This window comes from Siphateles boraxobius, unplaced genomic scaffold, assembly GCF_051911475.1.
Source record: "Siphateles boraxobius isolate OS27281-9 unplaced genomic scaffold, OSU_SipBor_1 26, whole genome shotgun sequence".
In the NCBI taxonomy this organism is placed as follows: domain Eukaryota; kingdom Metazoa; phylum Chordata; class Actinopteri; order Cypriniformes; family Leuciscidae; genus Siphateles; species Siphateles boraxobius.
In genome coordinates this window covers 22469265-22495949 of record NW_027508876.1, presented here as the reverse complement: position 1 = coordinate 22495949, position 26685 = coordinate 22469265, and the positions used below count along the sequence as shown (strand labels likewise).

At 37.7% G+C, this 26685-nt stretch overlaps 1 protein-coding gene across 10 annotated transcripts in view; it reads right to left on the bottom strand.

Moving 5' to 3' along the window:
- The window catches only part of dip2ca (disco-interacting protein 2 homolog Ca), a 130936-nt gene that overhangs the window by 19925 nt on the left and 84326 nt on the right, over window positions 1-26685 (bottom strand). For 4 of the 10 annotated variants that reach the window (XM_077244994.1, XM_077244996.1, XM_077244995.1 and 1 more), the window contains exons 5-21: window positions 26122-26367; window positions 23092-23214; window positions 17578-17712; window positions 16549-16668; window positions 15999-16196; window positions 13989-14080; window positions 13191-13301; window positions 11886-12009; window positions 10072-10181; window positions 8807-8909; window positions 8636-8700; window positions 8453-8546; window positions 7537-7656; window positions 5904-6018; window positions 4363-4502; window positions 4035-4171; window positions 188-396 (exon numbers count right to left, since the gene is read on the bottom strand). In XM_077244994.1, coding sequence (XP_077101109.1) covers window positions 188-396; window positions 4035-4171; window positions 4363-4502; window positions 5904-6018; window positions 7537-7656; window positions 8453-8546; window positions 8636-8700; window positions 8807-8909; window positions 10072-10181; window positions 11886-12009; window positions 13191-13301; window positions 13989-14080; window positions 15999-16196; window positions 16549-16668; window positions 17578-17712; window positions 23092-23214; window positions 26122-26367 — 2242 coding nt within the window. The remainder of the gene's footprint in view (window positions 1-187; window positions 397-4034; window positions 4172-4362; window positions 4503-5903; window positions 6019-7536; window positions 7657-8452; window positions 8547-8635; window positions 8701-8806; window positions 8910-10071; window positions 10182-11885; window positions 12010-13190; window positions 13302-13988; window positions 14081-15998; window positions 16197-16548; window positions 16669-17577; window positions 17713-23091; window positions 23215-26121; window positions 26368-26685) is intronic. The other 6 variants (XM_077244997.1, XM_077245003.1, XM_077245002.1 and 3 more) reach the window with 3 other exon arrangements.

The window sequence follows — 26685 nt, the reverse complement described above, 5'->3', positions numbered from 1 at the left end:
AACTGAAACAGAACAACTCCACCACAACACGCAGATTACACGCTCTTGCCGCCCCAGCAGGTGTTAGATCCATTTAATTTGCACTCAGCATGTCCAAAGCAAACAAGCTAATGCGCTATATATACCACATGGTCTTTGATGACGAAGAAGAATATGCTATGTTTGTTTGTTTTTAATGTGTTCTCACCTGCCCCTGTACACAAACTTCATGGGCTCCACCGCTAGCGCTGTGGCAACAATATCGTCAGCGTTGTGTCTCCGTCCACTCACCACCATCAGACCATCCATCTTTCCAGACACGAACACCAGCCCACCCGGGCCTATGAAACCCAGCAGCCCTGTACGAGTGAAGGGGTACTCGCTGATAGGAGCCCCAGAGCTGCTCATGGGAAAAACCTGACAGCCAAAAAAACAAAAGACAAAAATTAAGATCATACCTATACATTTGTAAATTTAAAGCTCCAGTAGGTAGCTTTTGTAAACAAATATTTGTTAAAACTCTCATTATGTCCTGAAAGTAGAATATGAGACAGATAATCTGTGAAAAAAATCAAGCTCCTCTGGCTCCTCCCTGTGGTCCTACTGCCATTTGCAGAAATACACCGCTCCCGGTCAGAAACAACCAATCAGAGCCAGGAGGAATGTCTTAGCAGTGTCAATCACGCTCGTGTACGCGCTGATCACCCCTCTCTTGCACAGCGCGAGCGGGTACCGTCGTTCGTGACTCTCCTGTTCAAACTCGTTCATCCAAATGAACAAATCCTTTTTGGAGTCATTTCATTCATTCAACGAACGAAATGACTCGAAAAAAGATTTGTTCATTTGGATGAACGAGTTCGAACAGGATCACGAACGTGCATCACAGAACAGAGCAAGGTGAGCATTTGTGCTTATAAAACTTAAAGTTTTTTATTTATTTTTGAAATGACCGATCGTTTCACTAGATAAGACCCTTATTCATCGTCTGGTATCGTTTAAAACCCTTTGAAGCTGCGCTGAAACTGTCATTTGGTCCTTGAAACGTTTGTGTCCTATTGAAGTCCATTATATGGAGAAAAAGCCTGGAATGTTTTCATCAAAAAACTTAATTTCTTTTCGACTGAAGAAAGAAAGACATGGACATCTTGGATGACATGGGGGTGAGTAAATTATCAGCAAAAGTTTTTTTTTAAAGTGAACTAATCCTTTAACGTTATCTTAGTAGCTATAACTTATAGAAAGAGTGCAACCTTATAAAGTTACATGTATTGCAAAATACATAATGATTCGAGGACCAAGTTTGTAGTCAAAGTATGGGCAGGCCATAGTCAATGTAAAGCATATTGTTGATGTTTCGTCCCTATTAGTGAATGTTCCATAACTGTTTATAATCCGCCGTCATCGGTGGTCCTGCTTACTAGCCTGCGCGTTCACGGCAGGCTCCGCTGTGGGGGAGGAGCTGTGGAGGGAGGGCTGTAAGTTGTGCTTGTTCAAATTTTCAGTCTAAGTCAACATTTTCTCAAAACTCCCTACTGCAGCTTTAATACAGCATACAAATGTGGAAGTTCACTCTATGGTTATGAAGTAGAGGTGTGCACGACCATGGGATCCGACACAAGTGTGGCGCAGGACAAGTGTGGAGTGTGCTGAGTGTGGATGCGTGAGGGAAGATACCGATATGACAATCGGGAGAAAGAAATGACTCGTGGGCTCCCACAAAATATAATCATCTAATAACAACAGCATGTAGAAGTCTGTCACTGGAGATCTGAAGTGTCATGTGTGTGGAAATGGGAAAAAAATAGACAAGAGACAATGGAACTAGACAGAATCCAACAAGGACCGGGAGTGAAAAATCCACATAGACCTTTTCCTAAGGTCTTTTGTGGGCGGGAGTGGGACAAAATGTGAAAGTTTAGGGTGGGAACGGGATGAAATATAACATATTGTTTTAGTTCGCTACTTGTGGTAGCGGGATTGAAAAATCCATTCTGCGGAGACCATTCAGGAGACCTGGTTGAAAATTTAAACTTTATGTTTAGATTTAAACTTGTGGACTTAATGTAGGCTCAACAGATTTACAGTACTAAATGACAGAAATCTAGAAAGATTAGCTACAAATACCCAGATACAGTACTTCTTAAAATTGAGTTTTTTTGTAATTGCAACTTTATAGTGTATCTCACTATATAATACTCTATTTATATGCATCTCACAATTGTATTTATATATTATAATTGCGAATTTATATCTCAGTTGCAACTTCATTTCTGATTGCAACTTTATATCTTACAATTGCGAGTTTAGCTCTCACAGTTGCGTTTTTATAATTATAATTATAATTAATAATATTAATTGTGACATCTCACAAATCCAACATTATATCATCATATCTCACAAATCCAACATTATATCTCACAATTAGAGCTTATCTTACAATTGGGACTTTTTATCTCAAATTTGTGACTGTTATTTGTAATTGCAACTTTATATCTCATAGCATGACATATCTCACGTTTGTGATTTTCATTTTAATATCTCACAATCACTTGTTTTATTTTTATACTCTATGACCGGGCTATTCAATTGGCGGCCCAGGGGCCAGGTCCGGCCCGCCAATCATCTCCATGGCCCGAGGGCACCCCAACCTCCCTCCTCCTCTTTTCCTGGCGGTGCGGCTAAATTTGGTTAGATATGCGCGTGACCGCAGTGGCGCCTGCAGCTGTACGGCTATACGCACTGTGTGTGTACCATGAGCGCTCCGACTGACCTGAGAAACGTTTTCAGTCTGAATATTTCAGCAGTTATTATGTGTGTGTCCCGTATTTCTGTCGAATGAACCAGCGATATCAATCATTCGTGAATGAATCATTCTTTGGTTCGATTATTTCCTTTCCATGAATTGGCCAAACGCGCTTGCATAACGGCCTGAAACGATTCGGATTCGTTCGGACCTTTCTGTCACTGAATCATCTGAAGCGGTTTATCGGTCAATAAGAACAAATAGAGAACAAATAGCGCTGTTTTCAGTTGTTTCACTAGTGTTTACGTTGAACTACGCAGCACGGCCCAGTGGATAACGGAACGCAAGCTTAAAGGAGTTGCGTTTACTCCCGGTCCTGGACACTATTATTAAACAGCGTTGCGACATCCAGTGAGAAGCGTTTCAACCTGACATCTCTATGTTACAAACCACAAATCACTCAATGATTTCAACTAGTTTTAAATCGGACGAAACAGCCTCAACATTCCCAACACGACTGATGAGGTAAATAGCAGAAACATTGTGCCATGAACGAAGTTAGAAGACTTTAAATCCCCTAATCACCACCCTTACAAACATTTACCGTGAATGTACTTTAGTAATTTACCATGGTTTGGGGAGAAATGTGGAATATTTATATTGAATACTATGTTATAGTCATTTATATTGCATCAGATTTATTAGGGGGCTAGAGAAATATATAATTAATTGTGTGTATATTTTTTACCTGTTTAGGCATTTTTTATACAGTGTGAGTGAGTAGCCATGAATGGTTTTACCTATGGTTCCGAAGTCTCACTGTCAGAATATTTTAATTTAATCCTATAATAATTATTAATAAGATAATTCTTACCAATAGCTATGATCTTGTATAATTCATATGTTTGTACATAGCTGTAAATAAGTTATTTTATTAGGGTCTGATAAATCTGGATACTGTACCACATTTCCAAGTAAATACAATACTTTTATGTTTACTTTAGCTTACTTATTGATACTGTTATGTTTCAATAAATAAGATAAACCCATCGGCCCGCCTCAACTTTTCGATTTAATAATCCGGCCCTCGAATGAAGCTAATTGAATAGCCCTGCTCTATGAGGTGAAATCAGGCTTCAGATATCAGGTATCTTTATAAGAAAATGCCCTACTCATTATTTCTAAGCAATTTAATAAACAAACCAAAGAAAAGACTGTGACCGGAGTACTTTAACATCAGTTCAAGCAGAGGTCTAGGGATTGTGAGTAGGAGAATCTACAGCCAAATCAATCTCGCTGATAGGACACAAACCTCAAAGGTGTTTTTTGTCATGCCCGAGAGCCCATAATATGACATTCCCGTGGCGATGGAACACACACACAGCTCTCCGATCTCATCTGTTCGGCACAGCTGAGGAACTCCCTCTGGCTTGACCACACACATCAGAGCTGCACATACACAACATCAATAAACACATTACACACTTTATGAAGCAGTAAATACAGCACATAGAGAGAGGCGTACACATTACACAACGCCCATCTTTGATGGCTCTTCTTTAATGCTAAACATACAACAATATTTACATCGGCACATTTGAGACTTTCTCAGAACCATTTGTGCATGTACATATGTGTACCTCCTGGCATCACAGTACCCACGTCCTGTACAGTGAGTACGGACAGGCGCTCCTCTGAGTCCACTCTAATGACACCGTAGCTCAGACCCTGCATAGACAGAACTCCTCGACCCGGCGGCTGGTTACTGTCATCTGTAGGCCTAAAACGAGAAATAAAATGCAAGATCAGAGCAATATATAGAATCACGGTTGTGGATCAAGCTTAACAGTGAGTCTAATGCAATATAAACCTGAAAAGGAAGTTGATTTGTCTAACTTGTTTTGATGGACAACCCTAAGCCCCACCCACACATAATGTCCTCTGAAAGACACTTGTCTGAGCTAACAGATATGTTTGGCAAAGTACAGTAGGCTTTATTTAAGCAAAATACATAAAACAGGGTGTGCCGATGCAGTATGCTGGAAATAATAGCACTGTTCCAAAACTAGTGTGCTGCTTTGCTGTCTCCACACTACATAGGGTGCCTAGTAAGAGACCTTACAAGAAACTGATGGGGAACTTGGAATTGGTTCCAACAGCATTAGATTCAACATTCTATTTTTATATCTAGTAGTTTCTAATATAATGTATGTATATTTATAATAAACGTTTCTTGCATCTTGAGTTATTTTTCCCCCCCACAGAACCTCAGGGATTGCCTCTGTAAAGGACATTCAGTCAAAATTAGGTATCTTAGAATGTTACTTTTTTTCCCCCAGAACAACCGTCGTGTCGGGTGTGTGCATAATGTCTAACTCTTTAAAAAGCTGTCTAAGTTTTGGAACCGAGCAAAAGTGCAGAAATGTAGGACCAATCATCTAGAGCTCTGAAATGAAAATGAGAACGAGGAAGGAAATTATTACCAGAGTGAGAAATATTCAGTGAACCACATGGGCCAAACCAAACGAGTGCAAAGGGTAAAAAATGAGGTTACTACTAGTTTGCTTGGTAAATCCACAAATGACAATGACGTAACTTCTTTGATGACAAAAACAGCGGAATTACGTTTTGTTGGTTGCCATTGAAATAACTTTTTCCTCTGACTTCACTAGATGGTGAAGTTTTCTTCTATGACACCAGGCTCTTTTATTAGCTTTCAATTCATTTAACTTTTTGTTCAAATTCATACAAGCTGTTCTCATCCTCAAATTTGTCATGAGAGAGAGAGGTCTGTTAAAACGTCCAGCGATGGAGTTAATCCTGTGGAATGAAAACCATATGTTCTGCGTTCTGTCACGAGTTTGATTCGGTCACAAAGCAAAGATGTCAGGACAATGCAGGCCTGTAATTATGAAGGCAGCCTAAAAAAAACATTATTTTCTTGTAAATGGTTTTGGAAAATTGCATTGAAGACATACACAGACTTCGGTAAAGCTCTCTCGATGAACCATTAACTTCAATCTGTCTGTCTAACCAACAGGAAAATGTTTGTGGCCATATTTCCATCATTCTTTCGAATCTTTTGGAATACAAAACTCATAAAAGGGACAGAAAGATCTAAATATTCTGGAAGGAAGTTTACAGGGTGGGTGAATGGTCAATGTGTCAGCACTCCTCTCACCTCCTGATGGCCACGGTTAGGGCTTCAGCTGAGCTGGCACATGGACAGATGACTTCTGGACGTAGACCTTTACTCTGGAAGACATTGAGGAACGCGTCACATGATGAGATGGACCCTGCAGAGAAAGGAAGAGAACATTATGTACTATAATGTGATGCCTGTTTCATTTAACATTTTAAACAGTTCATACTTTTAAAAGTATCCTAACATTGTAGGGTACAATGGGAACAGAGCTCTTAAAGGGAGAGTTCACTAAAAAACATCCAGTTTAAAGGCGCCATTTCATATAGTATTGCAGCATTTCAGTTTTCCTCCTGAAGACCACTTATGCTAGTTTAATTTTTTTGCACCAAAAAAGTTTTCCATGACCAGCCTTAGAATTAAACATATTGAAGCTTTGAAGATGGAAGCACAGATTGTACCTTTACGATTTATTTATGTCAATAACTTCTATTGTGATTGTTTACATTTTGTCTACCCAATGGGTAAAATTACAGAATACATTTGAATATATTCATCTGGGTGTTCATGTTTTAGTGTAATACTTCATGTTAAAACAAAAGAAAGAAATAGAAATTGTATGTGTGTGTGTGCATATATATATATATATATATATATATATATATATATATATATATATATATAATGCATTAAAATAAATAGAAGAAATTAAAAATCTAATTTCTCATTACAGTAATGTAATTTTTTTGTTAAATTAAGTACAACAAATAAGACTATGATTTATATATGATATTTTTTTATTAAAACAGAGTGATAATTAAAACATTATTAGTGTAAAAATGTGCTTTATTTTCTTTGTTACATATATTTTCTAATTGTTTCTTCTGAATATTTTTTTTTGTCCATCTATAGCCGTGGTCAGGAACATGTGGCTCACCAGGTTTCTTACCATTTACCAGTATATGATCATTAAAAACTTCACATCACTGGAGATCAGTTTCCTGTAGAAAATTCCTTTGTTTTACAGCCTACAGAAGTTAATAAAAATTAAATTCACGATAACATTTCAATATGTTTCAACCAATTTGCAGTGCTGTGCACAACACTAATCAGTTATGTTTTGATGGCTACGCTCACTGTTTGGAAACGACAACTTTTTTTACTCATCGTACGGACCTAAATAAAGTTATTGTTATGAATCTAAATGAGTTTTTGTGAGATTCACCCAAATGTTCTTTGACTGGAAAGGAATCCTTGTGTTATACATTTTCAGCTATGTCTACACAGTACATCAATCCATTCATCTCAAAACACCAAGAAAATTTGCATATGCATGAAACAGGCAGCAGAAGGAATGTTTTGTCCTTCAGTGTGTCCATTTGTGTATTATGTGTCAGTATATTTCAGGAAAATGGCTTCTGGGCATCATCTACCCTGACTCATCTCTTCTGTGAGAATCCCAGAGGGCATATATGAGTGCATACATTTATATTACACACTTATGAATGATGCTTTTAGCTTTTTTCAGGTTGCTGGGTATGTAAACAGCTGCTTAACCCTCAGTTTGTTTCCAGTCAGAAAAGTATTTCAAGAAACAAACAGGTGTGAGAGGAAGGTTGAAGGTGGAAGGGAAAGGAAAAGTTAATAAAGGAGAGAAAGAGAGAAAGCTCACATGGGTTGGATCCGTCGGCCACCACCAGCATGCGCAGGGAGCTCAGGTTTATGTCTCTCTGATCTCGGTGAGCGACTAGAGCCCAGTGCATATCCCTGGACTTGACACAAGCCACTTTACCTACACACAAACAAACAAATTTACAACAAAAATCACAGGAATGGCCATATTAGACACATACAAAACTGTATCAAAGAGCATTGACACGTCAATATGACTAATTCACAAAACATGAGCAGAACAAATTTCTGAGTAAACCTTTAAATGATCCCAATGAGGGTTTTTACAACTGATTTATTCAGAAATGTTTCCCGTTCATGTTTCATGAAAAACTACCAGCAAGATTAAAGATTAAGACTGAAGTCTATTCATATCAAGTCTAAGCACAAAAAAATATATATTTTAAAACAAAACAATGCATACACATATTCCTCAACAAAGTAAAAAAAAAACAAAAAAAACTTTCAAAAGTGATTCCCAGAAGTTCGATTAAACCATCAAAACATGACGAAAATATTGAATATTTCGTAAACGTATGAGGGAAGAACAAAACACTAAACTTGATTAAGGTATTAAACAAAAGTGCAAACTTGGCAATAGGTTTTATTTTACTATGCAAAAAAAAAAAGTATAGAAAAACGAAAAGTTCACAGGAAGACGCATACAGTACATTTACTACAACATAATCAGTTATTAATATTTTGTTGATTCTGTCTTGTTTTTGCATGCGTTTATAATTTCTTTGTATGACTGCCTGGCCAAAAATTATGTCCGCACAATTTGTGTAATAATATGTTGTTATAAGGACTTGGAGTAAACATTTTTGGTGATAAAAATCAGTCATATCTGACTGGGTGTAAATAGTTTTGGTGTAAAATTTTGATTTAGTGTATTAAAAAAAAAAAGTCTGACAGACCTTTATATTGACACACTTTCTGGATCCAGGACAGAGGGTTGACTTTCATCAGTGAGTATGGGATGCTGATTACATGCATCATGTTCATGACACTCTGAGGAAACAGGAAGTGACATATTACCACCCTGAATGTGTAACATTTGATCTATTGCTTACATTATTTTTTTCAGAAGTATGACTTACAGTTAGGATTCCATGCCACAAACCCACATCCTTTTTAAAGTCCAATACATTTACTATAATTTCAGCTGAAAGACAAAAAGAGAAGATAGATTTACAATATTATTGTCTGAGAAGGAACAGGGACTGACCTAGAGGTATAAACTGGTGTGTGTGTGTTCTTGTGGGACTCACCCTCTGTGTATCCACAAGACTGCGTTAGGGCCTGGCAGTGTGTAAGAAGTGCAATGCGTGTCACTGTCACGCCCAAAACACTCCCATCTTTACAGGTCTTATACTGTAAAACAATAAACAGTGTCATACAGGGCAATCATTAACAAAAATGAATGCATCAAATCCCTTTACAAACACAGTTTGCATGGCCGTTAACGCATTACTGTAAGAGTGAATATAAAGAAACCTGTGAAGAACTTGTCCAAGTCATACTGTATTTCAACTTTCAGGACAATTTCGTGACATCTTCCCCACAATTTTTTTTTTTTTTTTTCAATTCTTTTAATTTTTCAATTATTTTTAGACATTTAATTTTTGAGATTTTTATTAATTTCATTAGATTCTCAGTACTGTAATACATTAAATTACAGTATTACAATTTTAATAATAATACCTTTTACATATTATCTATATAAAAATTAGCTTTTTTTTCTTCCCAGTAATTATAAATGGGTAAAAATGTGCTTTATTAAATAATTTATTTTTTAATTTTAATAGTTTTTCTTAACTTTTAATAATCTTATTTTCATATTACATAATTAATGAGATTTTTTGCTTCACAGAAATAAGAATTGAGGGAAAATGTGGTGTATTGTCATAAAGATAACGTTCACTATGGCAAAATATTAATGGTCCTAAAAAAGGCTTTTTTTTCCTTTAAGTAAAATATAATTTCATATTTTTCTTTTGATTTTAGTAGTGAAGTGTCTTCTTCTGTACATGTTTATCATACTGTACTGAAAAGGCATGCAGTAAAACAGAAATCAAACATCAGCCCAGCACCGTGGACATCTGATACCAGGCCACTTTGCACAGACTATCAGATTTCTGGGATCTAGTGAGGAACATTGAGACAGCTCACTCAGAACTGGTTCAATAACATGAGACCAGCCCCAGTCCATCAACCAGCATCTCCTACAATAGTCCTGATTCACAATTAAACAAACATTAATCATTTATCATCCATTATCCAGCGACTCTCTAATGGAGGCAGCTGTGCCCGGCATGCTGATAGGAAATATTGATTTCTGTGGCTCGAGACATAGAATATCTACCAATCAGATATTATAAAACAATTAAAGTGGCTGGTGGGTGCAGCATATGGAAAAACAATCCCAGACTGTTGGTTTTCACTTCGGGAAAATGTTTGTGCGTGTGCCGCCGGTAAAAATAATTTGAATAAACTGATATTTCCATAACGGTCATAATTCCATGGGTTAGCTCACCTCTATGTAGGCAGTGTCGTTATTTGCATCTTTGATGTGAGGGAACCAATCACGTGGTGGCTTGGACAGGTGTTTGGATTCCGTGACGAACCATAGCAGCTTTGGCCATCCTGATGAGTGGGTGGGACCAAACAGAGAGAACACATAAATATTCATACCAATCTATTAATATTCATGCAGCTTGATGAGTCAACCGTGACTATCATTACCATTATTAGTAGTGATTATCATTCAAAAGAATGATAGTGACTGATTAGGGTGACTGGCTAAATGACTATGTGCGTCAGGATGAGAATAAGTCCGTCTTTTCTCTGTCTTGGGGTAAATGACTATCCTCTCGGGACTTCTTAATCATTACAACAATATCACAGAGTCATTATCTCTTCATTTTCTATTTCAACCTTCTCTTGTCTTACTGCGGCCCAGACAGGGCAAAAAATGCTGACTGCTAGTAGTCTGGCTCATATAACATCACACGCATGATACGGCCCATCATGCTCTTGATGTTTGCTCGCCGGTCCACACAGATTCTCTCTATTTTTATATATTTAAAAATGTAATTTATTCCTGTGATGGCAAAGATGAATTTTCAACATCATTACTCCAGTCTTCAGTGTCACATGATCCTTCTATGCTGATTTGGTTCTCAAGAAACATTCTTATCATTATCAATGTTAAAAAACACTTTTGCTACTTATTATTTTTTCAGGATTCTTTGATGAATAGAAAGTTGAAAAACAGCATATATTTGATAAAGAATTTTTTCTAGAAACAATGTTTGCAAACTGTGGTTGGTGGTTTAAATATCAGTCAGATGGTCTCTGTGGTTCTGTGGTATCAGAAGTCGGTGGTTCTTTCCCATATTTAGCTGAAAAGAGGACTAGACTTTATGTTTATATTCTGGCAACATGCCACTATACATCACTTTTGGAGTTGTGTATTAACGCTAGGGGTGTGAACCTACACTGGTCTCACGGTTCGGTTCGATTACGATTATCATGTCATCGAATCAGTTCAATTCGATATCTCGATGCATTACGATGCACTGCATCCTCAGTGCGTGTTCGCCTGTTCGGGAAGTCACAGTGACAGAAACAGTGACATTCCAGTTTAAGTTTCAAGGGAGTAAAGTCTGTTTATGCCATTAAGAAAATAAAATTCTGTCAAATAAATTTTGTTTGAAAGAAATGTTCATTTAAAAGCAGCGCTCATTCATTAGTGTATGATGTTACCCTAGAGATGCGCGCATCAACTGTCGCCGAGTCAGCATTTGAAGGTGACGATCATCCATTTATAATCACGCGTAACAACACAGAATAATTGTTATTTGACCATCGGGTGCGGATACTTAAATCAGAGAAAATTATTGGGGCGGGTGGATGATTTGTTTTTGGCTGCTGATTCGGGTGACGTTGGAGCTCTTCCGCTTACTCTAAAGCAGTCAGACTCTGCCAGGCGTTAACAGCTCGGGGTGAAAACGGTTTATCAAGTTAGTGTATAGCTCCTGCATATTCTATTTGTGCGTGACATAAGCGCACACAGCGCGTGTCTTCTCCAGGTCGTGCTTACCAGGTTGTTCATAAAAGCGCGAAATGTGCAGAGATGTAGTCTTTTAAAGTAGTTAGAGCATTTTTAAATTACTCACACTTGCGTCTCACCTCCCTCTGCCATTGTATGCTACCGCGAAAAAAGCACATACGTGATAAATGACGTCAGAAAAGCGTCAGTACATTATAATCGGTTGTGGTCTATTACTGAACCGATACCTAATCGTAGAAAAGATTAATTTCGACAGCCCTAATTAACGCACTGACCTTTGAACTGTGGTATTTCTCCAGTGGGTCCTTTCGGAAGGCCTTTGTGGCAAGCGTCACTGGTCAGAGCCACGGTAACCCCACAACTGCCCAGGAGAAAACCGATCTGTTGACTTCCTGCATCCTAATACATTCACACATCACACACACACACAACACATCACACACACACACACACACACACACACACACACACACACACACACACACACACACACACACACACACACACACACACACACACACACACACACACACACACACACACACACACACAGAGAGAGAGAGAGAGAGAGAGAGAGAGAGAGAGAGAGAGAGAGAGAGAAATAGGCTAAGACCAGCTAACATCCATCATCAGTACAGCAGCAAAATACACTGCAGGGGAGGTGACGGCCTACTTATTACAGACAGAACACTGAGAAATGATGTTTACCCATAATACCTGAATATCTATTTTATCTATGATGGATAACCATGCAAATACCATGGTATTTGAATATGGTAATCATTAGTGTCATGGCATTAGCAATGCCAAGTTAATTTCCGTTATTAAGTTCGATTTCCTTATAAAATGCCTAGCTTGAATGAAATGTAAGTGGCTTTGGATAAAAGCATCTGCCAACTGCATAAATGTAAATGAAAACGGTATTATCATCGGACACAATCACTGCATCATGGTTCTCCCACAGTAGTTTTTCTGTAAGGCTTTTCCTGTGCTATAAGTCAAAATGCAGAAAAACACACAGCTGCTATTGGACTGGACAGAAGTTTATTGGTTTCCTAAGTGCACTGCATGCAGAGGAAGCCAGAGAGTGTTCTGCCAGTTTCCAGGTCCTTTCCTGGAATTTTTGGACTGATGATCAGGCTGACTCTTGCCAAAACTGCTCTCCTCCTCTACTTCGACCACTAAAATTCGACATACGTATCTGAGGCAATACCTCAACCTCGAGGGGTCTGCACTGATACATTCAGCCTGACATACTGAAAAGATAACGGATCTCAAAATAGACAGAGAACTGGAGAGCGAGACACTGCAATATTTACAAGGTCAAGTTTCCAGAAGGCCTTTGTAATACGTTACCATTAAACATGAATAATAAACAAATATTAATATTTTGCGCCGTAAAGACTGTTAGGTTGGCACTTGATAGTGTGAATCAATGCTGAGAAGAAAGATCTGCAGGGGAGGATTAGTGTAGGTAGAAACTACAGTATAACTTGTTACGGTGTCAAAAATGCAGACCTGAAGGCTTTAAGAATGTGACAGTCATTCATGGACTCTCATGGTGGTATATTTAGTCTCACCTTTCGGGTAAGTGGCACTTCGATAGGTACGGGCACCACCTCTGCCAGAAGGCAGCCATAAAAGGAGACCATAAAGGCGGCGGGATCGTTGTTGGGGAACACAAGAGCCACCTGCTCGTGGAGTGATAAGAGAGGAAAGGTGTCAGACTTCAAACACGAGCGTATTCTAATCTGACAGGGACATGCTTTAAAACCGAGGCATGCGGCAGGAAACGGCACTGTCATTAAAGGAATGTTCTGGATTCAGAACAAGTTATGCTCTATGTTCAGCATCTGCGGCATGTTGATGATTACCACAATCATTTTGACTGATTCATTCGTTCCTCGTTATGTTAAAACAGGCAAAATTACACATAAGTCAATATAATGGAGGTCTTTGTGGCAAGGCATTCCAGAGGGTTTCAAAGCAGCTCGAATTTTGTGTCATTTTGTTAAAGCGCTTTAATTAGTTTTTTTTGTTTGTTATTAAGTTGTCTAAATCATCCTTTAACCAGTGTAGGCTACTATTTACACCGTAAAAAGTGAATACAGGCAGATTTGAAAGTTACTTTTAATATTAAAAATGTTATTCGTTTTAACATTTAACTAGTTAATTAAAAAAAGGGTGTATTTTAGCACTCAAACCTTGCCTCATAGACGTGCATTAGTGTACACACAAAATTTGTATATTTGAAAATTAAGCAACAAGACAAAATAATGTTTTGTAGTAATTGACAACATGTAGACGTTAACTTGTATTGAACTTGCAATTTTCCTGTAATGAGGAGATCTGGTTCTAATAGATTGAGTCACACTCACCCGGTCTCCTGGTCGGACCATTGGTTCCTGTTTTGTGCCCAGTTTGTGGAGGATGTTGTACGCAACTTTGATGCTCCGAGACCAAAGTTTACCTGTTTAGAAGGAAGTACAGAAGTACTGTCTTTAATGGGGTCAGTTCACCAAAAATGCATTGAAGTTTAAGGTTTTTGAAAGAATGATCTTATGCTCACCAAGGCCGTAGTTATTTTAATATACAGTACAAACAGTAATATTGTGAAATATTTTTACAATTTAAAAAAAAATCTATTTTAAAATACTTACATTTATTTATTCCTGTGATGGATGTTGTGCTGCTTAATATTTTTGTGGATTTTTTTGATGAAATAAAAGTTCAGCATTTATTTGAAATAAAAATCCTTTGTAACACTATAAAATCCATTAATCTAATTTGTGATAAATTTTAATGCATTCTTGTGATCAATTTAATGCATTCTTGCTGAATACAGGTATTAATTTCTTTCAAAAAATCCTAAGCTTTTGAACAGTAGAGTAGGTGGCAGCAAGCTTGACGTGAATGCGAAACGCCACTGGTTGTTGCATCTCTTAACCAAGAACCGACAGTTTGAATAAACGTATTTGAAAATGCAAATGAGATTAAAGGCAAAGAGGGATTTTCAGGAAATAATGAAGTCAGTACCCTTTTGGTCCTGCCACAAAGCTATCGTATGACTTCAGAGTCATATGGAGTACTTTTATGGTACATAAGAAAACTAAGCTCTACATTCCAAAAACTGTGAAATAGAGAAAGAGAAAAAAGTAAAAAGATTCCACACACTGAAGGGCAAGCGAAGGACAAACATGGACTGAGACCAAATGGCCAAATTTCTCAAAGTTTAAACATCTGGATGAGTCACACACAGGGCGTTTCAGAATTATATCTTCTCTGTCCTGCTGAATTTTTGACCTGCTGTTATCAGGATTTAACTTATGGCTATGAAGCCCCAGTGAAAGCAAAACGGTGCGCATGAGATAGTGATCTCGCTCTGCGTCTGCGTTCTGTGGAAAGTTAATTACTCTTTTGATTTGAGCGAGGATTTTAAAGAGCTAAGGAGGAGGGTGATATTCCTCGGTGAGCTCTGGGGGGAGGGGGGTGTTAATGCGCTACACAAACAGCCATGTTTGATGACGTGTGTGTGTGTGTGTGTCTGTGTGTGTGTGTGTGTGTGTGTGTGTGTGTGTGTGTGTGTGTGTGTGTGTGTGTGTGTGTGTGTGTGTGTGTGTGTGTGTGTGTGTGTTTGTGTGTAAAGATGGTTAGGTGGCTTAATAAGAATTTTAAATTTTCAGAAAAAAGTAAAAAGAAAAGAGGAAATACCAATCCATTAAAGCAGATACACACACTGCAAACGCTTCCTCACACTCTCACCAGTGATGTGCAGGATCCTCATCAAGTAAAATCAGCTGAGAGACTGAGACCTCACACCATACACAAAAAAAGCCCTATAATGATCTCCCTCTCATGTCGGAGCATAAATAAACAAGGAGACAAGGGTATTTCTGTTACTATAAAATGAACAGGCATACCAGTATATTCAGAGCACCAAAAATACACTATTTTCACACTTAAAAATGCAAATGCATTAATGCAAAATATCAAAACAAGCGGCAGCTGCAAACAAATTATGCTTTTCTCAGAACTAACAAGATTTTCTGAAAAAAAAAGACTTGTAAAGTGTTTGTGCTATTTCTTTAAAATAAATAATGCTACTTTGTTTGACATATAATACATATTTTTTTATGATAAAAAATAATAAAATAAAATAAAATAAAATGAATTAGACATTTACACATTAAGCATGACTTAAGTGTTGAAATACTTTTCGGGGTCACTATATCAGACCAAATAATGCTCCGAAATATGAAGTTTATGAGTATGAAAAGAATCACATATTATATGATTCTGCTCTAATATATTATTATTTTGTTCCGGTATGTTTGTATGCAGATGTTGGTCATTATATGTATGGCTGTAGTTAAATATGGTTATATTACCATAAGTAAGGACGTAGAGGGGTTTGCCGTTGGTGTCCATGGTGGTCAGGCAGGGCGCTTTAGGCGAGATGGTCCCCCAGCGTTGCAGTGCAGCTTCTAAAGATGGTGGCCAATTAGTGACCACTCCCAGCGGTTCCCCTCGAATAGCGATCATCTGAGCGCCCTCCGGCCGTGGCTGGTTGGGGTCAGGCTGCTGGACTGAATGAAACCAGATGGAAGGGGCAAAACATGGCCATTTAGGAGGCAAAAATCATCCGTGTTTTAGCAAATTGGTTCAGTCAACAGTGAATCCTTAAATCAATGGTTAATTTGAATCATCACTCATCACTCAATTAAATGCTGATGTTCATTACAATGTTTTCAGTTAGCTGACTTACTGTACTGTTACAGGGGGACTATATGTGACTGATTGATTCAACCACATCATTAAAAACATTCGATACAAAAGATTGTTTTGTTTGCGAATCATGCATCATTATGTGTGTTTGTTTATAAGAATAGCTCAAAAAAAAAAAAACTGTGAAACTGTGATGATGAGTCAAACACTCACCTTCTAGGAGCTCTTCGAAATCATCAACAAAAAACTCTCGAAGCGGAGGTCGTCTGGGCTGCTTTAGTGTGTTCACAAGTTGCTGGATTTTAGCTGAAACACGACTGCTAACAGGGACTCCTATGAAGCAGACATACATGTTAATGCACAAAAACACACAAACCTTGACAAAAAACAAGCAAAAACAAAAAGGATTATTATCACTCATACATAAATACAATTTTCCTGAATCTGCCTGAATGAGCCTATAGACACACACACACACAAGGCTGTCTGGGTCTAAACGACTAGCCGTAAATGGATTAGATGGACGGCTGAATGTGCACAATGAAGATGTTTCAACTCCCCACTGTTGTGTATACTTCCACATCAAACACCTCAATTTTCATTTGACCCCTAACAAATCAATTTTACAAACATTATTGATTAATGCCTCTGACAGATGCAGTCAAATCCAGCCTTCAGGGGCGTCCCCAAGAGATCAAATTAAAGTGTAATAATATAAGAGTGGGATCAATGCCCTCAATCACAGCTTCATAACAGAGGATCCATCAGAGCAGATATCACAGACTGTGTCTATTACCTCCAGGGCATGATATATATATATATATATATATATATATATATATATATATATATATATATATATTTTTTTTTTTTTTTTTTTTTTTTTTTAATTACTGAAAATCATAATAATCATTAATAAAACCTTTTGGTGTACATAATGCTTTAAGTATCATGAACTAACAGTAAACAATACTTTTCTAGTATTTATACCAGCTACCACCACTGTGTCCTTAACCCCAGGTTGCTGCAGAGGGACTATATGCAAGTTGCTCTGTATAAAACCATCAGCCAAAATAAATATGGTTAGGGTGGAAGAGAAATGCTAGATGGATTGTCAAAATGATTGAGGAAAATGACTCATGTAAATCTTTCAAAGCTCATTGTAACGTTTGAAATGAAAACGTCATTACTGTCTCTAAAAACCTCACTCCTTTTCTTTCACACACATTATTGTGCCCTCACCATCTCCGGTCTCCATGAGTTCGGCGTTGCCATATTTGGGAGTGGTCCGGGGTACGGTGGACACCTGTGGCCTCTCAACCTGAACGGGATGTTCGGAGGTGTAGGTGGTGACGTCCGGAGGGGCAGAGTGATTCTCTGGATTTGGGAATATGAGGAGGAACCAAAATGCAGGATGAGAAACTCTAGCTTAAGCTGTTTTAGAGCATGGAAATGCTTATAATATATATTGACCAGAAAATTACCAACTTGAACTAGCCGTAAACCAACTATCATGTTCCATAAATTTATATCTGGTTCGAATTGGTCATTTGCTAAACAATCCATATTATACATTGAATAACCAATCCAATGGCCAGCCCTAACAACCTATAAACCAGCTGGAAACTGTTTTCGCAGCTAATAACTGTAAGAACTGGAAGAGAGCGCAACTCTCTGAGAGAACAAAGGAAATCAACATTTGAATTTCTCTCTTGTGCTATCATTCTGAGATCACCTGAAATTCACCCAAAAATCTATATGGGTTAATGTGAATAATTATCATACAGTATTACACGTTTGATATAATTTGAAATGTCTCAGTGCGACTGGTATCAAGGTCTCATTCTCAAAGAAGTAAAGCAAAAGGTAATAAGGTATTTAAGAGTTTAGAGATAATTCGCACACATAAGAGGGTGTGTCTCCGAGGCAAATGGTCTCCTACTCTCAGAAGGTGTAAACTCAAATCAAATTCCCATTGTTAGCAAATGGTTCCATGTAAATCAACTTCTGCCCCCAGTAAGTCTGGGGTGTTGATTAATGTGAATTCCCACTGTGAACCCATGTTTACATTTGAAAAGAGGTTTCTGCCTTGGTCTGTCTATATAATGAAATGCAATGAAAGGCTGGCGCGATTTTGTAACCCAGACTAGCCTGTGATGCAAAGTGTAAGCAAAACACTTTGCATCATGTATTTTATAATGTCAAGGTATTCTCTTTTTGTTCCAGAGCATTTGATGTCTGTATCTATTATCTTTGAACTGATTATGGAATTGGCGTGATACACTTACCTGACATAATAAATTGTAAACATTTTATTTTATTCTAATCGACTCTTACATTATTTTCAGTAAAGAGTTAAAAAGAATAGTCAAACACTCGCTCACACTTAATGATGCACAGATATCATTAAAACCCATTTCATTTATAGAGTCAGATGAAATAACGAGTTAATACATATGAGAAAATGTATTTCATTTAATCAAATTACTTTTCCAATATCATATTCCAAAAAAACCCTGTTTGAACTGGATTGACTAAAAGGATTTCAGACAGTCCTACCTGACTTTGATAAAGAGCCCTGACACACTTGGCGCATTGTTTACGGTTAAACGGAAGAGGTTGGGAGGCATACAGGAAGTGATTTTGAGGAAAACATGAACATGTCTCCAAAAGAGAGAGACGGATGGAACGCAAGAGACGCAGAGGAGAGCTTTTTCATCCTTTCCTTAATTACAGTCCCTTTTACTTCCACTCGGTGAGTCCGCTGGGCTTCTCTCTCGCCGCTCACACTCCCTCTCAGATCATAAATTCTCAGCTGTCTGCGGCCTCTTTCTCATTCCCCTCAGCTCGCTCCTGAAACGTCTCTTTCAGATTCGGTGCCCTTGGCTGCCACATATTACCATTATGATATTCCTACAGAGTTTGTGTGGTCTAACGTCAAGTAAATAAATGTCACTTTCTTTTTTTGTACGATTTCAAATGGCAGATGTCAGTGGGTGAACCTTTCACTAAAAGCTCATAAAGTGTCACAAGTTTCCTACCATTTCATCCCGCGCTCCAATCGAGCCTTTCAGAGAGAAATAACCAGCCGTCTGTAATTTGGACACCGGGAATGAGGAGAATGCCAATGAGGTAGCACTTTTTCTCCTTCACCATAAAACACGCAAAATGGCCCTAACAGAAACGTCGACTGTGATCAAGGACGACACAGTCCAAGGCTTTTAGCTGCTTAGCTTTAATTCAGCATAGATGGTTTTCAATGTAATGAAACTTTATGCAGACCCTGAGTTCGTATCTGACTGATAAGATACATTAATTTAAAAATTAGATAGAGTGGTATATTTCAGTGCATTACTTTATACAGTAGAGAAACTGTTACTTTACAGCTCTATTTCATAAATCATTTTGTTTCTGACCTGTATTATCATGTATAAATATAAAATGAAAAAGTCATAAATCTGGTAGAGATAAGTCAACAGAATGAACGTGATTAAGCGAAATGCCTCCTGTCTGAGGAATCGTGCCAAGCACAAAAGGGGATTGGGATGAAGGATGTGACTAAGGAAGGGCATGACCCCTGGACAGGGCTTCCACCCACCATCAGTACTAAGAGTCTCTATTGCTACTCCCCCTCATCTCCGGGAGGGCTGGGTAAAAATATTGATGTGACTGACTACCAGTGCAGCTCAATTCATGATTGAATGATCCTTATGAGCCTGTTCTTTTAAAACATCCAACATTACCAGTGTAGTCTGATTCTTGAACAAAAGACTTTAAGTCGGTTCCTTTTAGTGAATCAGTAACATACAACATTAACAGTGTAAATGAGTCTTGTGAGCTGGTCCATTTTTCTTAATCAAAACAGGGTAGTCCGAATCATGAAAGAATGACTCTTTTGAGCTGGTTCTTTTTAGTGAATCAAAAACATACAGCACAACATGTAGCTCAATTCCTGAATGAATGACTCTTGTCAGCCCGCTGGTTCTTTTTAAGCAACGTCTAGTTTATTAAAAAACTAATTTATTTTATGAGCGTCTTCTTTATTTGCGAATCAAAAACATACAGTAGGCTATGATGTGTAGCTTGATTCTCAAATGAATGACTAAGTTGAGTAGGTCCTTTTTAGCGAATTAAAAACAGAGTGTCATCAGTGTAACCTGATTCACGAACAGATGACAACAGATTTTTTTGAGAATCAAAACCATAAAGCGTTACCAGAGTAGTCTGATTCTTGAACAAATGGCTGTTATGACCTTTTTGTTTTCGTATGAATAACATACAATGCGACCTGTGTAGCCTAACTCGGAAACAAATTATTTTATGAGCCTGTTCGTTTTAGTGAATCAAACAAATACAGTACAGCGCAACCTTAATAGTGTGATTCATGAAGAAATTACTCTTGGGAGCCGCTTCTTTTTAGTGAATCAATAACATACAGAATGACCAGTGGAGCCCGACTCCTGAAGCAAATAACTCCTATGAGCCAGTTCTTTTAAAGAATAGTTAAAAAAGAAAAAGTTACTGCCCCGAAACATTCAAAGCATTGTTGGAGAGATTTTATTCTATCTGTAAGAATATGTAAGCAAAATTAATATCATAGTTGAAATACACCCAAAGGAATTGGAATCTAATCAAATGAGAATTGGAATCAAATTAGCATTAGAGCTTTGTGAATGAGAATCGAGTGAAATTGGGAAATCAATCTCCAGCCCTAATCTCCAGACTCCCTCCCTGCCTCATATTCAACCTTCCTGCCTTATATACTACCTCATCTACCGGCTTCATCACTGGCCTTCCCTGCCTCGTCTCCTGCCTTTATCATCCGTGATGAGTGTACGAGAAAACACCCAGCAGCTAGAGTCCTTGCGTAACAGGCTGAAAATAACCCACATCTAAACTCTCTCCCTCTATCACTCTCTCACTCTTCACCCCACTCCCCTGCTCTTCAGTGACACAGACACTAATGTGGTGGAAAAGGAGTTTCCTCAAAGCCCAGAGGTGCTTGCAGGAGAACAAATAAAAATGACATCTTGAGTCACGTGAGGGAACCTGCTGGCAAATCTGCGTCACTGAGACTAGAGAACCCCAGACAAACAGATTATTTTTAGTCTGGAGAGACGCTTGAGAATGAATATTACAATCAGTTGTCATTCATCATTACATTCAAATAAGAACATATTTGGTTTAAGCACGGTTTAAAAACATTTCATACACTTTATATATAAACTATAGTAAGTGATAGAAGCAATTTATCAAAACACCTATATGACCTAGAGTTGAAAAATTTGGGGGTTGGTAAGATTTTTTTATGTTTTTTGAAATAAGACTCTTATGCTCACCGAGGCTGAATTTATTCAATCAAAAATACAGTAATATTCTGAAATAATATGATTTAAAAGAACTTTTTTTCTATTTTAATATATTTTAAAAATGTAAAATATATTTATTCCTGTTGTCAAAGCTAAATTTCAGCATCATTACTCCAGTCTTCAGTGTCATTGATCCTTCAGAAATCATTTTAATATTCTTTGTGAAAACCGTGATAATTTTTCTCAGGTTTCTTAGATGAATATAAAGTTCAAAAGAACAGAATTAATTTGAAATAGAAACTTTTGTAACATTATACATGTCTTTGTTACTTTTGATCAATTGAATGCATCATTGTTGATAAAGAAGTATTAATTTCTTTAATAATAATAATACAAAATCTTACCGACCCCAAACTTTTGAATAGTGTATGACATAAGCATGTGCCTGTTTCAATGAGAAAATTATTTCAATGGTTAAAATGCAAATAACATTTAGAGAAATAATCATGCATGTTTAACAGATAAATACACAGGTAGTGACAGGTAGCACAAAACACAGACATTTAAAGCAATAGTGCACACAAAAAAGATATTTCTCTTATTTTACCCACCATCATGTTGTTCCAATTCTGTTTAACATTCTTTCTTCAGTGGAACATAAAAGAAGATTTATGCAGAATGTCTCAGCTGCTGTTTTCTATGCAGTGTCAGTGAATGGTGACCAAAGGTGACAAGCATGATTTTAAATTTCAGTCTGTTTCTCAGTTATATGGGTTCAGAAGACTTTTATGGACAACTTGTATTATGATTGTATGGTTCCTTTTTGTGGTAGCCACCATTCACTTTCATTGTATGGAAAAAGGCAGCGTGAACATAAACATTTCTCCTTTTGTTTACCACATAAGAAAGAAAGTCATGCATATTTGGAAAGTTTAAAGGGGTGAGCAAATTATGACAATTTCAATTTTGAGTGAACTATTCCTTGAAAAGCACAAGGTAAGGAATGAACAACAACGATAAGCACATAGAGACAAAGAATGGACATCTAAAAGCAGACTGGACGCCTGAAAAAACAGCATTTCACACTTCATAATTTAATTAAAAAAAACAAATATTTAGAAAACACACAAGGTACACAGTCACTACTACTCACAGAAAGACCATATCTCAAATTCAACAGCACAAACGACGTCTCATAACTGTTCTAACAGAACTGTGCTCACTTAATCGTTCATACACAGAAGAATTGACGATCAAACACATCAGGTCATAAGATTCACAGCACGCTACTCCAAACACAAACACACCGAGGGGCCCGTTGTCCCCCAGACTCCAAAGAGAACTACATGGAGGACACAAAGACGGTCTGGATGATCAGATGATTGGGGGAAGTTCATGATGTAAGTGTGTGTGTGTGTGTGTGTGTAGCATCAGTTAGTATACTGACCATCCGACTCCAAGGGTGGCGGCCAGAGAAGATCTGATCCGAACTCACAGGAGCGCCGCAAATTTCCGTTCTCTGCTACGCCAAGCATAGTTTTCCTTTTCAACGAGAGGTGAGCGATCGGCCCTGGATGGGGAAGGGAGGAAGGGGGAGAACCAGAACCTTAAGAGCCGTCCACTTCCTCACTGACCGAAGGCATGAATGGGCAGGAGGGACAGGGGCTGATGAGCCGAGCATGGACGGTGCCATGTTCCCAACAGAGTAACGAAGACTCTGGATGTCTTGCATGGAAGGGGAAGGGGGAACGGAGAAGGTGGGAATGATTGAGCATTCCTACAGGGGCACCCACACTGCCATGTTTCTCCCAACGGTACGGGACAAATATGGGAAAACAGGACAAAAGCAACAACCTACGAAGCACTTGTAGAACTTTGTGCCTGTGTCCAGAGCCATTAACCATCCTTGCTGTGTTCCTAAATACGCACTAACATTGTTCTGAGAGCTTCGAACACGACCAAGTCTCTTGAGGTTGGTTGTCTGCTTTTAGATGGTACCACACCATTATCATGTAGGAGGACAAAAAGGAAGTAAGAGAGAGAGAGAATCGAAAGACTATTTTACACGGTGACCACGAGTTCCCAGTTTATTTTCAAGGTGGCAGAGTGGAGGCGGCAAGGAAAGCTTGCCAAGATTTTGTGTTATTGACCAATCACAAGATTTTATGTGTCAGTATTCTCCAACCAATCAAACTGCTTAGTTTTTAACGTTTTTAGTCTCTTTCAGAATTGATGCGTCTAAAATTGCTCCCTGCTGCCCACACAATGTGAATGAGTAAAAGAAGAGTGATTTCAGACACAGCAAATGTCAGCCCACCAATCACATTTATTTCTATTCATGGTTAGCCTATTTTATAAGCCATTTTATTTCGTTTCCTGCTCAACAAAAACAGCCTACATTGGTGAGTTGGTCTTCAGGATTGGTCAAGTTGTTTGTTTAGCTGGCTTTAAAGAAGTTTTAGGCATATTTTTAACAGGTGAGACTAGCTAAACCAGCTAAGACCAGCTTAGCCAGGCTGGTAGACCAAGAACGGTAACTGTAACTGTTTTAATAATCGTTTGAATTCTTTGAGAATAGTGTCCACACCACAACTACAAAGATAATGACACAGAGAAATTATATTCTATATAAGTTTTTGCTTGTATCCTATTAAAATGGCTGGATTATTTTTTTTGGTCTTATATGAAACATGGAATTTAATACTTACAGTAATCACTTAATTCAGAAATGTTTTGCTTGCTAACACTGAGCTAAAGCAGTAGCAGGCAACGTTTGCCACCACTTGTGTGTATGGAAAAGATCTGGTAAAACTTGTTGCTTATCGTGCACCGTGTAAAATGCCCTTAAGAAGAAACAAAATGGTGAATGTGGAAAGAAATTAGAATATAGTGATTTAAAACACACAACTGGAAAGAAAGTTGATACAGGAAAGTGAAACTGAGGTAGAACATAAGAGGAAATAAAAATATATGAAGGGAGAGAGGTAACAGGACAGTGTGAAAGAGATGAGTTCCCTTCTTTAGACATTAAACTGCTCCACAGGGCACTCCTACATACTATCATAGCTTTATTAAGACACCAGAGTTCATCACTTAGCCACAGTCTACAACTTTAAGCCCTCTGGATACAGAGGGTTCGTGAGGTTTTTGAAAATGAGTATTCTGTCTTTCACTGGCCTCTGAGTGGAGGAGGGGAAAGTTGCAGTAAAACTCTTTCCTCTTCCTGCTGCTTTCTGTTTACATTAAAAATCAGCTGGCTGGATAGATTTAACATCTGTCCAGCACAGGCTAGTCTGAAGGACTACTTTAAACAGACAAAACGGGGACGAGTAACCAATTCTATGTTGACTGAATTGTCACCTCAGGGCTCAACAATAAGGATCTTTTCTGCTTTTCTAAATTTGTACACAGCAACAACAAAAAACATTAAAAATATAATAAAACTAAATTAAAATTATGATTTTTTTTAATAAATAGACAAATAATACATAACAACAGTAAATATTAAATTAAATTATAATAATATTACAGGCTTTTACACCTGTCAGAAAGAAATACATTTATATTTCTTTATTAAACTTTTTTTTGTCTTTTTGTTTTAAAGAAGAAAATTCTAAAAAGAAAACAATTAGGGATATAAATGTATCCATAAGGAACTGATTGGGTCATGAAAAGATACAAATTAAAACAATATTTTAAAATAATATTTTTGGCGACAGGCTTTTATATGGGCCAGAAAGTAATATATTTATTTACTTGTAATTAAATGTGAAATTTTGCTGAATATGAATTTCTTAATTTTTTTCTTTTTAATTTTTTTCTTTTCCCTAAATATACATTTTATATAAATAAATTATTTTATAATGATTATTGATTATATATAATTATTAATTAAAATGTAATTACTTACGATAATAAATAATTTATACTTATGTTTTTAAACAATAATAACAGAGCTACTGTGATTTTTGATTTGACCCATTCTAACGGTAGCTGTAAGAACGATCATAAATCATTTGCACAATTAAGACACAGACTTGGTTACATAAACCATCAGAATTCACAAAGACATCTAAATTAGCACAGAAAATGTTGACAAGCCATAAAAACACAAACGCGTGATCAACAAATGTAAAACAGTGATCATTGTGACAGTCTTGTTCCCTGCCCCAAAATGCTCTCAAAACTGGCTGCGGACCATCCTTATTATTGAGCACTGCGGAGAAACATTAATGATTATTTACTGATTTAACAGTTAAACGCCTCGACAGTCAATTTCAGATGCGATTACCACTGAATCATGTCAATGAAGGCAAGCGTGGTCCAACGACAGCACAGATATACAATAAGGAGCAAAAGAAGGTGCGGAAAACACACATAGGCAAGGGAGGCAGGGTTTAGAAGCATGGCAGGAATTGTGGGAGTGAGTGGCTGAGGGATAGATGTGGAAGCGGGGTTTGCTGAGGCGGGGCGTTACCTGATTTGCCGACATGTGTTTGAGCCAGGACGTCAGCCAGCCGCCCAGCCGCTCCGCTGCCCCCACTCTGCGTTGATGATGAGGAGGAGGAGGTGGTGGAACCCTGGTGGATAGCCCGACTGATCCAGTGCTCCATGCTGACGCTGCCCTGGCTGGAGGTGGGGGTACCCTCACCCTGGCCGCCCTCCTCCTCCGAGCCGGACGAGGTGTCTGTCAGGGGGGGCAGAGAGGAGAGGGGGGAGAGGCCTAGTGAGAGTCACTCAGACCCACTCAACACTCCGCCCAGAAGGTGGACAAGTGCAATTAAAGTCAACATGAAAAGGGAATTGCAACCCATTGGATGGATTTTTAAATGAAAAAAAGAAACATTTCCAAAAGAAATTGCATTCTTAAGGAATTGATTCGGTCATGAAAAGATAGATAAAAATAATTATATATATATATATATATATATATATATATATATATATATATATATATATTTTTTTTTTATATATATATCTTTCGAGCAACAGGTTCTTATGCCAAAGTAATATTTGTATTTTTACTACAAGCATTCATTCA